The following is a 16,390-nucleotide window of genomic DNA, read 5'->3' on the forward strand; positions in this document are numbered from 1 at the left end:
TGTGTATTGCAGTGGCATGTCTCATGTGAGCACATAACCCAGACTTTCTGGAACAGATTGGCCTAGGATAAAAAAAATAAAAGTGAGCCACTTTTTGAAGAAAAATGTTGGGAATGCACAATTTTCTTTTCAATAGTGTAATAGCTTATTGCCATTCACTAGAATAAACAAACAGAGATGCACCTGCAGACACCTGAAGCCATTTTCTGGTGAGCTTTGTGCTATAAAAAGCACTGTAAGTATACACAAATAAGTTCTTCATGCATGCTCTGTTAGTATTTTTCAATTGCTGCTGTTGGACTGTGATGGAACTTTTGGGGGAAGCTGAGGTTCGGGTTCAGCAGGGAGGAAATCGGAAAGGTAGTCTGATCAGGGTGATCCTCAGAGGGTGTTTAAAACTATAATTCCCACAAAGAGAGGAATGAAAATTCCTCTGAAATCCAGTTTCAAGCCTGTCCCATGACCTTGAATATGGAGCCCAGTCAACCACAAACATTCCTTCTTGACTGTCTCCCTAACCACCAATTTATACTGCTTCCTCACTGTATAAGAAAATGAACAAAAGTTGTTAACGTTGAAATTAGGGATGACTATGTAGTACTCCTGCCCTGAATTCCTGTGCTATACAGATCTTTTTATATGTCGCATCATGTAAATATACACCCGGATGGATGTCATTTTCTGTTATACATGGGTTCATTCTTCACACATTCAAGTCTCCAACACTAAGGAGATGGAAGTCCAGATTCAAGCACTATTATTCCAAGGACAGGACATAAAAAGCATCTGTAATATTTTTAAGTAAACAGATATTTCCAATGATCTGAGTTGCATACTATTTGACTTCTTTACTGCACCCTGTCTTGGCTAGCACAAAGATTTAGGGCAGTCAGAAAAATAGTAAATCAATTCAACCCAAAAGATTTTCAATTTACAGGAAAAAAAAAGTTTTACATAGCTTGTGCCAAATGATCATTACTTTTGGTCTAAGATAAGCATCCTAGCCTGTCTCCCTGCCCCTTTTTCACAGTGTTACTACAGCCCCTCCAGGAACATATTAAAAATTCCTGGCCTTAAGCATTTGCGCTAGTACCAATTGCAGTAGCGCAATTACCTGCAGTAATTATTCTTTCACACAGTTTAAACTATCCTTTGGAATTACATCTTGTGGTTCACAGAGCAGAAACCCAAAAAAGACAGAAATGCCTCTTTAAAGCTGAACTGCAGTTATGTGATAGGCAGTTAGTATATAAAAATAAGTAATAGAGTGAGTACTTTTCAATGGGCTAAATGGAAGCTCTGTGATGGTAAGTGCTCCCTCAAACCTTGCTCCTCATATGCTTCTCTTCCTTGTTCTCAGGCTTTGCATCTGGTTAAGATAAACTGACTTGCATCACTTTTCAAAGTGCAAAGATTTCAGCTGAAAGGTCACTGATCTGTAAATACCTTAAGAGACTTGCAGCACTTTTTCTTAAATCCTCTAAAATTTATGATTTCTGGCACTGATTGCAGTGATTAATTTGATGAGTTTAATGACGATTGCAATCCGATGAGTCCACCAGATGTTTTTGGGTTTGCTTCACTGGGAACTTTCTGGGTTTTTATTCCTCCATTCCCAGGAACTAAGACCCAATTTTAGCAAAGTGCTGATGAGCGAACGAGCAACAACAAGGCTGAAATAAGTCTCCATCTCCACAGTCCTTAAAATGTTCAGCATTGCAGACATATAAGCAGCTGAAGTCTGGATGCTTATCCAAGCCTCTTTAGCCTGGAAAAATGAAGGATGGGAAATACAGAATTGGCTCTCAATAGATTTGCGGTATTTCCTGCACTTGGCTGGCACAGAAATATCATCTAGCTCTCAGTATTTTGGCACTACCAAGATGGAACCTGGCAATACAGAGACATGTCAGAAAAAACAACCTTTTGCAGCGAAAACAAAAGAGAAACTTGCTTTGAGTTAGGATTCGGTTTGGATTTGACTGGTTTATTTCACTTTTCACTTTGCTCTTTTGCTATCCAGGGCTGTTGGAACGTGAAGACAACTTCATTTTCAGGTACGTGTACTATCAGTATAAGTAGCACTGGGCTAAGCTGAAGCAACTTGCTTGCTCCCCATTATGTAGTTAACACAATACCTAGTATATGTTGTTTAAGACTACCCATTATATGTTATACTATTATAAATTATACTACCATCATTAAGGACTACAATAATACATATATGTTAAAGACTACTATTATGTGTTAAGACTACCCTTTTATTATGGAACAGCCCTGCATTAGAAATTCAGTGTTCTGCAAGTATCAAGAAACACCTGTTCTAACTTTCATTAGCGAAGCAACATTATTTATTTTTGGCTCAGGCAAACTCTCATCCACTGAATTACATGTTTTTTCCATTTCTCCAGATCACAGGCAGCACCCCACCAGAATGACTAGTAATCACACAGACTGTCATTACTGCCTGCGGTCTCTTCGTGGGAGGAAATATGCATTAAGAGAGGAAAATGCTTATTGTGTTACATGTTACGACAGCTTATTTGCCAACTCCTGTGAAGAGTGCAAGCAACCTATTGAGTGTGATTCCAAGGTAAGGATTTAGCTTTGTCTTGCTGGTCCTTGTTAAATTACAGACAAATCCCATTTCTTTTATGATGGGTTCTGTATCATATCCCTGTGCTGGTGAAGAGACCCAAGCGCAGCTGTTGTGCATCCATGCACAGCACGGGGGAACATTCAGTGCTGACTCGGGATAGGAAAGCTCGGGGCCGAACACTAGGGAATGTACACTTACGTGCACCTGAAAAACGCAAATATAGGGTGAGAACCATATAGTGGTTTTGGTTTACACACTGGATTCCACCCTTCACCTCCACTTACTTCCTAGCTGAAAAGACTGCACAGTGCTTGAGGTGTAGCAGGGCTGCTGATGCACCATGGAAAAACTAGACTTATTTAATTTATATCAATAGTACTCCTAAGTATTTATGGTAGAAAATGGCACTTATCAAGTTTTATATACCTGGTTGGATGTGAGACAGAGGACTTCAAGCACATGCTTCCAGTATCTGGCATTCATTATAAACTCACCTGCTTGAGAATACAGAGATATTAGGAATTACCTAAATCCTGCGATTGTCAGATATCAGTAGTTTATGTTCAAGCCCTGGCAGGATTTCCATACAACATATTTCCTGGGCTAATTTACCTCAAAAGCCCCTGGGTTCTCTAAGTTTAACAAGTCCACCTCAGCAGATCTCCCATTTCCCAATTGCAAGATCAGGAAGTTTTCATTAAGCCTGTTACGTTCTTTGAATCTTATTCAGTGACATTCTTGCATGTATCTTTGAAGCCTGCCAATGTGTGTCTTCCTATCACATCAAAAAGCCTATCAGTCAGAGGAGTTTTCTGGCCTACAGAAAACCCACACTTGAATGCTTTACCTAAGTTCAACTAAGTGTTCCTACATGTTTGCAGGATACTCTAACTACTGGGCCGGAGAAGACTGTGAGTTGACTCTCATTCAGTCTCTCTGTGCACTGGCCTCTGCATTTTAATGTAGTTAAATACTCTTGAGTGAAAGCCAAGGAAGCAGACTGCGCTGTCCTGTGTTGAAGGCATGCATTTGCATGCAGGGGACCTGGATTCAAGGTCAGCTAGGTCCAGATTCAAGATTAGAAACATCACACCTCTTGGAGACATTAACTGGAATCCATATTCTTTCTTACTGTCTTTATTTTATGAAAGGATTGTCTTAGCACTGAACCTCAGGAGAGGATTTACTGTTGAAAATTATTAGTGGAAGTAAGCACCTTCCTGTGGCCCAGAGCTAGGTATTTAGATATTTCTAAAGTGTGGTGTTCAATTCGCCTCTCCACTATCACTCCCGATTTCTGGTTGCTGCATTGCGCAGCTCCCCTGGGGGGCAAGCACATGCTGTGGATCACACTCTGAACACCTGCTATTGAAAACTGATGTGTGGTGATTATGTCCTAACAAGACAATATATTTGAGGTCTCTGGCTGTAAGTATGGGGTTTCATATTGCCATTCTGGGTTTTTTGTTGCATTTTTTTTTCCTTTGGAGGGTGGTTCTTGCAACAGCAGAAAAGAAGTAAAAGAAAGTTTCGATTTGTTTAATTTTCTCTTTGCTATCCTGCATAGCTGCAACTTTTCTTTTCCCTTTTCTATTGATAATTCAGTGGATTAGGTTGAATGAAACTTTAGAATTTGAGAGAAAGCCACTGAAAATAATTTTAACTATATTGTATAATTTACTTCTACTATAATTTACTACTTCTATATGTATTCACATATAGATGTCAAGCGAAAAAGAAATCATGTTTATAATTTTATGTTATACCTTCTATTTTTTGGAAACAAAGTATATTTTAATTTTAACTTACTTCCCTGCTTACCTTCCTTGTCTCATAGGTGACAAGTTAGTGAGTCTTTCTGGGCTCTGCTTTCCTTTCACCTCTCCCCTTTTTTAAGAACATTAAATATTAATGAGTTCCCTTGTGCTCTTTGTCAGGAGTTTCCCCATCCTTTAATTCAATTTACAGCCTGCACGCTTGACTTTGAATTTTAGGTTCTGATGAATACTGTACAAACACCTTTGTTTTGCTGAGTTCAGTATGTACCTTCTCCCCATGCTTCCTTTGCCTATGTTCATTTGGAATAAAAGGTCATAAAGTTATTAAAATAAGCCTCTCAGGAAGTATGTCCAGCCAATGTACCTCATGGTCCTCTAAGGACAAGCTGTGAGTACAGTTCAGGACTGTAAAGGAATCTTCAAAGGAAAATGCTGATTTGGATGAAGATTGTCCTCAAACTCTGACCAGCCACTTCAACAGTAAACTTGTACAGGTAGCCTCAGTCAGGGTCACCTGGAGAACATATGCTCTGCGTTGGCTAATTCCACTTTAATATATAAAATTAACTAAATGACCAGCAATCATTAATAAAAAAATCAAGACTTTGGACTGAGTGGAAGGAAAAATTAGGAGAAAAATACAGCAGGAGGAACATGAAAGGGATGCAACAAGCCAGAGTCAGCTGGACAAATGGCCCAGAGAGTACCAGTACTGAGGTGCTAGAGCTTTGCTCTCTTCCTTCCCTTCCTCCCCTTTCTTTGCCTCAGGCTGCCCTGTGGTGATAGGCTGTTTTTTAAAAGGTACCGAGTATTAGGCTGTTTTTTAAAAGGTACCGAGTATTAACTAAAGCAACAAAATTGGTAAGTGCTCAGCACCTCCTAAAATGCAGCTTGGTATGTATTTCACTTCTTGTTTCAATATTTTAAAGGGAGGGGTACTGAAAAAGCAGAAAAAATAGATTGGATTTGTGCCCTTTTGTGCTTCATTCATTATTTATAAAGAAGACCTGGAAGGGTCCAGTTTATTTTTAAGGGTTTGTGAGTTTTTTTGGTGGTGGTGGTGTGCATTTTTCCACTGTTTTTTTTTAACTTTGGAAAAATAAAATCTGCTATTTGCTCTTTTTTTGAGTTCTTAGTGGAGGTCTCATATATACACTGTTAGCTTTCTTGGCCCTTAAGCCTGCTGAGTCTTAAACAAACAGCTTCCTGCCAACTTTTTATGAGGAGTTATATTAGGTGTAAACAAAAGCAATGTTTTTATAAATAATCTTCATAAGAATCATTTCTTTCTCAAATAATGAGGTTTTAAATGCTTATTCTCTGCAATAATATGACCTTCCTTTAGTCCTCTGGAAGAAAGTGGTGTTAAAAAATACATGAAGTTCTATTTAGAAGTCTATGGAGAATGCACTTCTTTTCAGGTGGTCTGTGCACATTAAAAAAAGTTAACTATTTGTTTCCCCTTGAAGGCAAACTTTGAAATATAAAACGGTTCTTACAATAAAAACGTATCTCTGATGTTAAATACAAAAGGGCAGCTGCTTGTGCCAAAGCAGGTCTTAATGGCTTATACAAGAGATCTACAAAATATCCAGACACAGTGACTTTCAGTACTTACCTTTGACTGCACTGCCAGATACTCATGTTAATGCTTTAGTTGCAATTCAAGTGCTTTTCATTTTGCACTTTTTTTCCTAGGAGGAGCTGGGGGAAAGAACACTATAAAGAAATGCCTTCACTAACATGGACTTACTTTTTCCAAGGACTTGGCCTACAAAGGCCGCCACTGGCATGAAGCATGCTTCAAGTGTGCCAAATGCAGTCGCTCTCTGGTGGAGAAGCCATTTGCTGCCAAGGATGAGCTCTTGCTGTGTACTGAATGCTACTCGGATGAGTACTCATCTAAGTGTTTCCACTGCCAGAAGACTATTATGCCAGGTAAGACACCAAGCACCATTTAATGAAAAACGAAATCGCACTTTTAACTAAAAGCTCCTCCTTGAATAAACAAGCTACAAAGTCCCTGACGTTCAGACCAGCTTTCAGGCGACTACGTCTCCTCCAGGTAGTACCCTTCCAGTACCAGTGAATGGAGGGAAGACAGATATCTCTGGTCCAGCAGTGATGGGGTTTATAAATCCTTATAAAGAACATTAGAATTTAAAAACCAATAAAATGTGCTCAGGTTGAATCCTTGATATTGCTTGCAATTTTTAGGAAGCATATCCCACTGTCAGTGTAGGTAGACAAACAGAGCTATCGTTAGTGGGAGTGTGAGACTAGACAAGACATCTGCATTTTGTCTGTCACGTTGTCCAGACTTTGAGTATCAAACCTGGCTCATGTTCTTTATAAACTATTTATTTTGCTCAAAAATATTTTTTGCTTAAATTGTCAAAACACGACATTCTGTGTTCAAATCATTATCAACATTTTTGCTAAAAAGAACACATATACAGATGTGTTTATGATAGGATTATTTCCTGCCATAAGCAGCTTTGAAAATTCCACACTTTTCACTAAACTACTTCTCAGTTTTTGATCATGCCTGTTTAGGGCATCCTCTAGTGCTTTCATTGTTTCCACATCAGTAAAGCTAATGCAGCAGAGAGATCGCCTAAAAGCTGCCTCTTCCAAGCCATCTAAGGGAAGTAAGAGCAGCCAAATGCGCAAAATGAAGTAGCTCATCCCCGGGGGTCCCAGACATTTGAAACACTGAACTAGTCTCAGTGCTTAAACTTTTTTACAGATTACCAGCACATCCTTAAGGAGCTAACCAATTCATAAAGTAAAGAGTAGAGCATAGTTCCAAATACCAGCTGCAAACTATCTGCTATGGCCTCATAACGACTAGTTTGGGAACCTCTAGCCAAGGACATCAGTAAACGGAGCAGCAGCATAGGAAGTTTATTTTTCAGTAGATCTTCATGCCAAACAATAAAGTCTGGTCTGCGCAGAATTATTGTCTTAATATAAATACTAGGTTACTGATGTACTGATTCAACCCATAACATTGGTGCAATTATGAACTTTCACAGTTTATTTCCTTTTCATTATATCATATCCATTTCATTATATCATCATATGTTGTTGCAATACTGTTTTGTTCAGTTCAGGAGTGATATACTGCTTAATTTTGACAGAGTTAAAGCAATGTTATCTAATAGATACATCTTACTAGATGTGACAAGAATACCACCAGAATACAGTGGTTTTTGCATGATTGTCCACAAACCTTCTCTAATCCACCGATTCTGGAAGCAGGTGTTCCTGGTTTAGTCAGTTGTATCAACAATTCTCTTTTTCCTGTGGAAAGGATTGTATAGCGCCTGTCTCCTCTCTCTGCAGTCTGATGCTACCAAAGGGGAAAGAAGCTGTAGAGAGTCACTGAAAGAATCATTCTCAGACATATGTGCCTATATCTTAGAAGTATACAACTCCATTAAGGTACACAGCGCACCTGCACACAAAGTAAGGAGCTCTGAACCTCCTCTCACAGACGTTTAACTGAGTGACATTTAACTGAGTGACATTCTTTTGCATCTGACCTTACAATGGAACAGAACATCCAGTTGAATAGGATGAAAAAGAACTGTTTATCTAGAATGGAAATGATGAACTGTAAGAAGAGGCAGTGTAGTCTGCTTTTTCACAGAAGATATTTACTTTAAAAAAAAAAAAAAAACCACTGCCAGCTTAAGATAAATAAGAAATAATGCATTTATAAATGACGGAGACTTAGTTTAAGGAAGGCAAGGGACAGCAGATTAGTAGATGTACTAAACAGCTAAGCAAATTCATCCTTAATTTATAGGAGTGTTGTGTACCTGAATATTATCACTGAGTTGACTGGCCTGAGAGAAACTCTGAGCTATTGAAGCATATCACAGAGAATTTATCCTAAAACATTCATATAATTAAGTATTCTAAGATCACAGCTTAGGCAAATTAGCATGACTTTTACCAGATGAGCACACAACAATACATGTGTTCTTGCAGTTAAGCACATGCTTGTCAACTCTACTAAATAGAGGTTAAAAGTGCTTTCTTGGTTAATACAGCTAATATTGAGATAGAAGATCAAAGACAAGATCTTCTTACTTTGTAGAACACATTCTACGGCTATATTTGGGGGCGCTGTTTGCTTGGTTTCTGCAGGTTCCCGTAAAATGGAATTTAAAGGAAGCTCCTGGCATGAATCCTGTTTTGTTTGCCAGTATTGCCGGCAACCATTGGGAACAAAACCGTTGATCACTAAAGACAATGAGAATTACTGCGTTCCCTGTTTTGAGAAGCAATTTGCTCACCACTGCTACTCTTGCAAAAAGGTAATTAAGTGTACAACAGAAAAATTAAAGCATTTCAATGTACTACCATGTTATTTTTAGTCAAGTCAAAGCCAGGTTGTTCACCAGCAAAAATTGAGCCAGTGAGGACTGCTCCTGTAATCTTCAGAGTGCATGCCTAAAATAACCTCTGCAAATCCACACTTCCATTCTCATCCAGAGGTTTAAAATCTAGGTCTCCATCAAGGAACAGGGAACAAAGAGAATATCGACAGAGCACATGAATTCTTCCATTCATTCTTTTCAGATATTCTGTAAAAAGGCCATAGATAAACGATACAGTTACGTGTTAGAGCTTATGAGGCCAGATTACAAAACTGAACAAAAGTTCAGACTATGCTTAACAGGCTTAGTTTGTGACTTATTTTACTGTTAACCTTTTTTCATTGTCAGTAGACAACATTTTTAGCAGCTTAAAATGTTTTTCTAAAAGCAGGTAAGGAGCAGGAGAAAATGATCTTGCAATGAACAGAACTCACCTGTTGCCTAAATCTATAGCACCTATTTGTAATTGCTGATTTGCTGCAGCTTTATGGGAGTGCCTGGACTTTGCTTCTCTCTGATAGGTATTCACACTACCTATTTTAAAGTATTTAATATAGATGCTTAAATTAGAAGCCTACAGTCTCTCTTTTGTCAGTGGAGCTCTCAAGATGTTTGAGAGAGCACCTGGGGGATATAGGGAACTTAAACTCCCCAGTCTGACCCCTAAGTCATATGACTAAAAGTGGAGACACAAAGTGACTTGTTCAGTTACCTGGGATATCTGTAAAATCTGAGAGAGAGTCCAAGTCTGCTGGGAACAGTACTGTATTTGCAACTAATAGCCACCTTTATGGAAGACAGCAACCTTTTTTCTCAGAGCAAAGCTAGATCAAAATGGTAGGTTTACTGACACTAAAGACAGGATACAATGAGGGAAAGTCACACTATCTAACTTTAGATACCTAACCTAGCTGTCTTTTCTCCCTAACTACACAATATTACTCCTGAAGTGGGGGTGGATCATCTAAATTGCCTGGTGAAATAACAGTAAAAGCAGGAAGGATAACTTTCCTTTTGGCATCTAAGTTAGACACCAAAAGCTAAGAGTGACAATGCTTACTGTTCCCTTCTAATTAATAGTGATATAAGTTTGATTACGTTTGAAATAAATTTATTGATCAAAACAAATACTTAAGGATTCTTTTGTTGTCGATTAGGATTTTTAACAAAGGTTAACTTTTACACCTGCAGGTTGTGAAAAAGCCTCCTGTCCTGGTAACAGCTTATCTACTCAGATAAGCATCACTCTTGTAAACATTTATCAGGTATATTCACATGCACAATCAAACCATCTAAGCTGAGGAAAGCATTCACATTCTTACTTGTTTTTCTCTTGAAATGTATCAGGCAATAATCAGAGTAAGTAATATTCAATTGTGATAATAAAAGTCTAATAGTATCCCACTGGTTCAATATATGATGCTTCTCCTGTGGGTACCAGAGAATTTGTTTTCAGATCTGTTTTCTTTTTTTTCCCCATATACAGACAAATCAATTCAGACCTCCCTCAGTTTCTCATGTTTTAAAACTGCCTCTGATTGATTGATGAAAACTCTTAGAGCCTCCCACTATTCTAGCTTAGGAAGATGTTTTAAGCTGCTATCTGTGGCAGAATTTCACTTATTCTTTAGTGCCTCTATCATTTTGGAAGTAAAAGTGATATTTTTTAACTTCATCAAATAATTTATAATTTGTTAAATTATTTAATATTTAGCTGTAAACCTCTACCTTTACTTCTGCTTGTTATTTTTTTCCTTCAATAGTTAGCCTTTAGAAAGTACCTCTAAATATTCCTGTATCACTACATCCAGTCTTTAATTTGCACTAAATGATCACATAACAAAACGTAGTCATTCTGCTCTATATTGATTAAAGGAATGGAAATCAGCAACATTTATGTGAAATAATCAGGATATGCTTCTTAAAAATTCTAGGATGGAAATAGGATGCACATACTTAACAAATAGAACCAATTTTGTTACTTAAACTTCCATCAGCTCCCATAAATAAGAATTGAGTCTGAAAAGATTAAACTGGAGTCTTGAATTTGGTGCCAGACAAAGACATTTCAGTTTTTGAGATGTTATTGTAAAGGCAAGTAAGAGTTAGAAGTAGCCCAGTACTCCCCAAGGGGAGTGGGAATCTTTTAAGTTTTTTATCGGCTGGCATCATCCAGTATTATTCATTCTTTATTTCTCCCAAACCATCTCCCAGGGAAACTTTATGTTGTCTCTATTTTTACCTATACAAGCTCCTCCAACTTTACCTCCTCCTATTCCATTTATGTATTGATTCAAATGCTGTCATACATGACTTGACGGTGGAAACGCCATGTTACAGCTCATCTTTATTTCCAGATAAAATTCTCTATATAGTCTCTCACGACCTCTGTGAAACCTACTTTTCACCACATACAGATGCCACAGAGCAACTGGAAATTTCACTCTTCAGAAATAACCAGTGCAGAGCTCTGAGTGAGTTGCAGGGAATGAGCAGTTTGATGACATCATTGATAAATATCTTTTCTTCTTCTAACAGAATAGATCTCTTTCCTGTCTTACTTCAGATTCTCTCCTGGCTCTTTCCTCATTCTTAAAATAGAATTCAGTTTCAGTTTTGAGACAACATGTTGCCAGTTCCAATATGAGATTAGCCATAATCTCAAGATCCCTTCTATCACCGATCGTTCATCACTGAGAATTCTTCTTCTGAGAGCATGCCTGATGCTAAGCCTTTCTATGCACGTGTAATAGAAGAATTTCATAACAAGCTAATTTATTTACTACAAATAGTGAAGTTATTCTGTGATGGAAAATCAAGAACAACAAAACAGTGGCACATACAGCTCAGCTGGAGTTAGCCAAAGTTGATATTCCAGATGAAGAAAAAAATGAGATGACCACACTCTCTCTCTTTGCTTGTGCACATTGGAAAAAGAGAAAACAAGGAGGATTTATGAAAGCCTGAATAATCCTTCATTTAGACTGCAGTTTAACAGCTACCAGAACTGCTGAAACAATGTTGGGTTCAATAGCTCATGATTCATGCCTTTGTTTCATAGCAGTTTGCTTTTTGTTAATGCATTAGGTGATAACTTCTGGGGGAGTGACCTACCATGACCAGCCTTGGCATAAAGAATGTTTTTTGTGTGCTGGATGTAAAACTCAGCTGTCTGGACAAAGGTTTATTTCCAAAGACGAGTATCCATACTGTGAAGATTGTTTCAGCAAACTATATGCAAAGAAGTGCACTGCTTGCAAGAAACCTATTACAGGTGAGTCTAAACTTTTAGAATGGGCTAGACACTGAAGTGTTATCAGCCTCCTACCAAATCAGATCTTTACTTTAGAAAACAGCCTGAAAAACAGCCCCCTCATAACAAAAGATTGAAGGAGTTAACTATTAGAGAGATCCCCTGTTACATCTTGCTAGGACATACCGATCACACGGGTCTCCTTGCTACTAAGGAATTGTTTTATGTACTGAAAGGAATTCTGCCATGATTTGTTTTAGTGTCTTGTACAGTTTTAAGTGGAAGACCTTCGGATGACATTAAAAATCATCCCTAAGAGTACAGGAGAAGGCACTTCTCGGCTCCCCCCCTGAACAGTGCACACAAGCCCCTCTTGTGCCTGTAATTGGTTTGGCTTTGTTTTTAAATACAAAAGTGGTAAGATCAGAGCTGAATTTGATTAACTGCCTATTGGTAAAGCATGTATATTAAATTAGAGAACTTGACAAGATAATGATGAATACCCAATTAAATTTGCATAATTTTACCAAAATATATAAAAAAAGCAGTGTTTTATTTCAGATACTTATGCTAGGAATTCCATGATCTGGTAATTTTCCAAATCCCCCACCTTGAAGAAACTTAATTGAAATAATTAAATTTCACTTGGTGCTGTACAGAAACTATATGTTTCTACACTTTGCAAATGACTTTCATGAGAGTTTTTTGGGAAATCTGCAAACCTTAACGAACATGCTGATAAACCTGCTCTGTTCAGAGTTCATAATGGGATATGAAAACAGGCAAGTGACTTGTGGCTTTACTTAAAATATTTCTCACCATCTTAAATTTTAACTTTTTTTTCTACTCTGCTGATAAGCAAAGGTTATTTTAACCTATAGATTTTTGTTTATTTGTTTGTTTGCTATATGAATACCAACATGATCACGCATTAGAAAATAATCTGTTTCTTTTCTGAACCAGATCCAGAAATACTGAATTCACATCTTCTATCTCATTTCTCTTTCAGCTCTTGGAGGTGCCAAATTTATTTCATTTGAAGAGCATCAGTGGCACAGGGAATGCTTTAACTGTGTGAGATGCTCTGTCTCGCTGGTGGGCCAAGGATTCCTCACTCAGCAGGATGATGTCCTTTGCGATAGATGTGGCTCTGCTACATAGTTCTGTAGAGAGCTATACAGCTGCTTTATTCTCACTGTATAACCATGTACTTCATTACCATGCAGTAAGAAAATCAGCTATAATGCATAATAGTTATTTAGTCATCCAAGTAACTTTCCAATAGCAGTTTAATTCTATCATAGTTCTCAGCTGCTTGTAGAAATAAATAAATAAATAAATAAATAAATAAAAGCTCCATACTGGCTAAGAAAACAATTCAGAAGAGATTAGTAAATATTTTAAATCTAACTACAGTATGCTTCTGAAATCTAACTACGGCATGCTTCTGCTTGTAACACACTGCACTCTGCTGTTAGAAGCTTAAAAATTTACATTTCATCCCCCACGAACCAAAGAGGAGTATGAAGTCTATGTGGCATATGACTGGTGGTGAGGCATTAGCACTACTCCACTGATACAGATTTTGGTGTGGAAAGCCAAGCATATGCATTTTTCTGTTAGACCACAACATTTATCAGAACAATGTCTCATCTCCTTCCACACTTCAGACAAAGAACCTGCTGGCAAGCAGTTCTTCTAGTATGAGCAGAAGGTAGGAGAAGGGGATACTGGTACACAACAGGAAATCACAGGATTTCTTTCATGTCAGAGGAAGTCCATTCCAGGACTAGATGAAGGGATAAAAGGTCATTTTCCTCTCATTACTAAGATTATGCCTCAGGAAAAAAAAGTTTCTCATGGTTCTAGTCATCCAAAAGACTGAGTGGCAAGCCCTTTCCCAAAATCAGTTAGCTGCACTTAATTTTTCTTTGAGGCATAATTGTTTTAGAACATAAATACGTAAACCTATTCTTTGATCTACTGTAAAAGGAGAGGATCACCTGAGATTGGATAGCGCTAATGTAGTTTCCTTTAGCTAATATGCCTACAGACTCCAACTCCATTGTCTTCACAAGACCCTCAATACCTGCTAAAATATACTTTTTTATGAGCAGAGGCAAGAGCTGCCTTACTCTAGTCCCTTTAACTTTGCACCTTTCCTCCCCTCAAAACCCATTTGCCAGCAATCAAGCCACTGTTAACGACCTTACCATTTCTTCAACTCACAGTTTATTCCCTTTCTCATAAATATGTGCTTATCCACAGCAGGCTATAAGCTCTTTAGAACCAATACATGATTCATTTTGTCATGTGCCATACGCATTTGCCAGTATTATGTTGCAAATTTGTACTGTTGTCACTGCAAGCTAGGCAATCCTCACTTGTAATAGTAGTAAAAGGTGTTAGTTTCCAGGTAGTTGGCTTTGACAGGATTATATCTGCTTTCTAAGCTTTGGAGCTCAAGAGCTGTTATTAAAGATCATCTAGAGTAGAGTAACCAGCACTTAGTTTCTCTTTCTTGGTCCATGCCTCTTACACTTGTATTAGGCCACTGTGAATGGTGCAGAGTCTGCACCACACAGCACTATTTTAGTTCTCATCTTGCGTGACTTGAAATCATACATTCTCTTTTAAACTTTGACTGTAAGTGCATAGAGTTATTTTGCAGACCTGAATGGGCTTTATTTGTAATAAAGACAGCCATTGCATTAAGTAGAAAAGTGGAGGAAAAAAAAAATTAGAGCTTAGCTAAGCCAGAGCTGAACTGCTGCAGCATAAAATCAATATGGATAATGACTGACCAACAAGAATATAGCACTCTGTTTTCCAGTCAATAAAATATTGATCTTTTGCTCTATGTGGTGTTCATTTTTGTTTTTCAGCCTCTTCTGTCACGGCAGCTTTTATTGGAGTTTGGAGTTTGATTAGTTTATGCCTTTTCCTTTTATCCCAGCTGCTTCCTTTTCTATTCTTACATCTCACATGGCTGATACAGGCTCTTACTAAGACTTGGATTCCCATAAATAGCATTAGGTTGAACTACCCAAAAAAAAAAAAGAGAGAGAATTTTGAGGTCCATAGTTATACACGTTGTTCTAAAAGTGTGCACTGAGTTACCAGAAAGCAGCCCATTATTAAATGTCAATTAACTTTGATATTTAAAATGAAAATGATGAACCATTAGAAGCAGCCATGGCTGTGGGGTGTACCTTTCTCTTTTTGGGAATGAAACAACATTTAGCAAGTTGCAAGAATGTAGTCTGGGCCCTTTTTTCAATTTTGTCCTAATAATGTTCTAGCTTAATTACAAACTGATGCAAGAATTAGAGGGCAGAATCCTAAGACATGACATAGCCCCAGATCAGACTCTGATCACAATAATCCCATCCTTCCAGCCTTAACATTTAGGAAAATGAAATTCTGCTCTGACTCATCAACTAATTTTATTTTTAGAAATACCAACTGAATTATTTACTTCTGCATTCAACACACTACAGTCAAATCTGAAACTGAGCATTTTCACTTCAGAATAATAGTGTGAAACAAATGTGTTTGCTATAAATAGTTTGAATAAAAAATTGTATCAGACATCAGGTTGTGATTTACTTGTCCCTATCACCAGCTACTGATGTTTAAACATAAACACAGTAATAATCTGTACCATTTGGGTCACCTTTGCTCGTAACAGATGAAATCCAAATTTAATAGGTGCAGAGAAGGGCTATAAGGAATTAAGTGGAAGAATGTAGATCATGGAGAGGGTAAGACGACTGCTATAAACTAAGAGACTATGTTTGGTTTAAGAACAAAGGAAAATAAATTTCTCATGAATAGAAATTGGAAATTAGAAGGCTGCTTCTACAGTATAATGAGGTTGCAGGGCAGCCTCTCTGCAGAACTGAGAGGGGAGCAACTCTGTGGTCAGTCTCAAAGTGATGCTCAATCAGTTTATTAAATGGAATATATAACATGATTGCCTGTGATGGCAAAGCACTGGGCAAAATGAACCAGATGGTTAGTTTCAGTCCTGGTTGTTAACATTAAATTTACTGTAGGATAATTAGGGTACAGACTCCAATGCAATTCAATTTTGTCTAATAAGTTTCAGAGGATGGAAGTTTGACGGATTTATTTTTTGATAAGCCAATTTTTTAAATGTCATGTGCTTTTCTTCAACATAGTATTGTTTTATTTTCAAATTTTTCTATTTCTATTCCATTCTATGAGCTGCCCAACTCTAAGACCATTGCATTTTTTTTTGTTATGATGAAGCTAAATGCAGGGATCCCTCTAATGCCCTGATCACTCCTCTGTTGTACTTTTATTTATCCCAGTGGACTGGGAGAAAGGCTGCCGTCTGGGACTA

The 16,390-nt window shown here is 37.7% G+C and overlaps 1 protein-coding gene across 3 annotated transcripts in view; it reads left to right on the plus strand.

The window, feature by feature from the left end:
* The window catches only part of FHL5 (four and a half LIM domains 5), a 30,353-nt gene extending 14,742 nt beyond the window's left edge, over positions 1-15,611 (plus strand). For 2 of the 3 annotated variants that reach the window (XM_009682263.2, XM_068937832.1), the window contains exons 2-7: positions 2,024-2,057; positions 2,412-2,593; positions 6,141-6,315; positions 8,536-8,705; positions 11,856-12,042; positions 13,031-15,611. In XM_009682263.2, the coding sequence (XP_009680558.2) occupies positions 2,435-2,593; positions 6,141-6,315; positions 8,536-8,705; positions 11,856-12,042; positions 13,031-13,182 (843 nt within the window). In that variant the 5' untranslated portion in view covers positions 2,024-2,057; positions 2,412-2,434 and the 3' untranslated portion in view covers positions 13,183-15,611. The remainder of the gene's footprint in view (positions 1-2,023; positions 2,058-2,411; positions 2,594-6,140; positions 6,316-8,535; positions 8,706-11,855; positions 12,043-13,030) is intronic. The other variant, XM_009682262.2, reaches the window with a different exon arrangement.
* The last annotated feature ends 779 nt before the right edge of the window (positions 15,612-16,390 follow it).

Source organism: Struthio camelus, chromosome 3 (genome assembly GCF_040807025.1).
Source record: "Struthio camelus isolate bStrCam1 chromosome 3, bStrCam1.hap1, whole genome shotgun sequence".
NCBI lineage: Eukaryota > Metazoa > Chordata > Aves > Struthioniformes > Struthionidae > Struthio > Struthio camelus.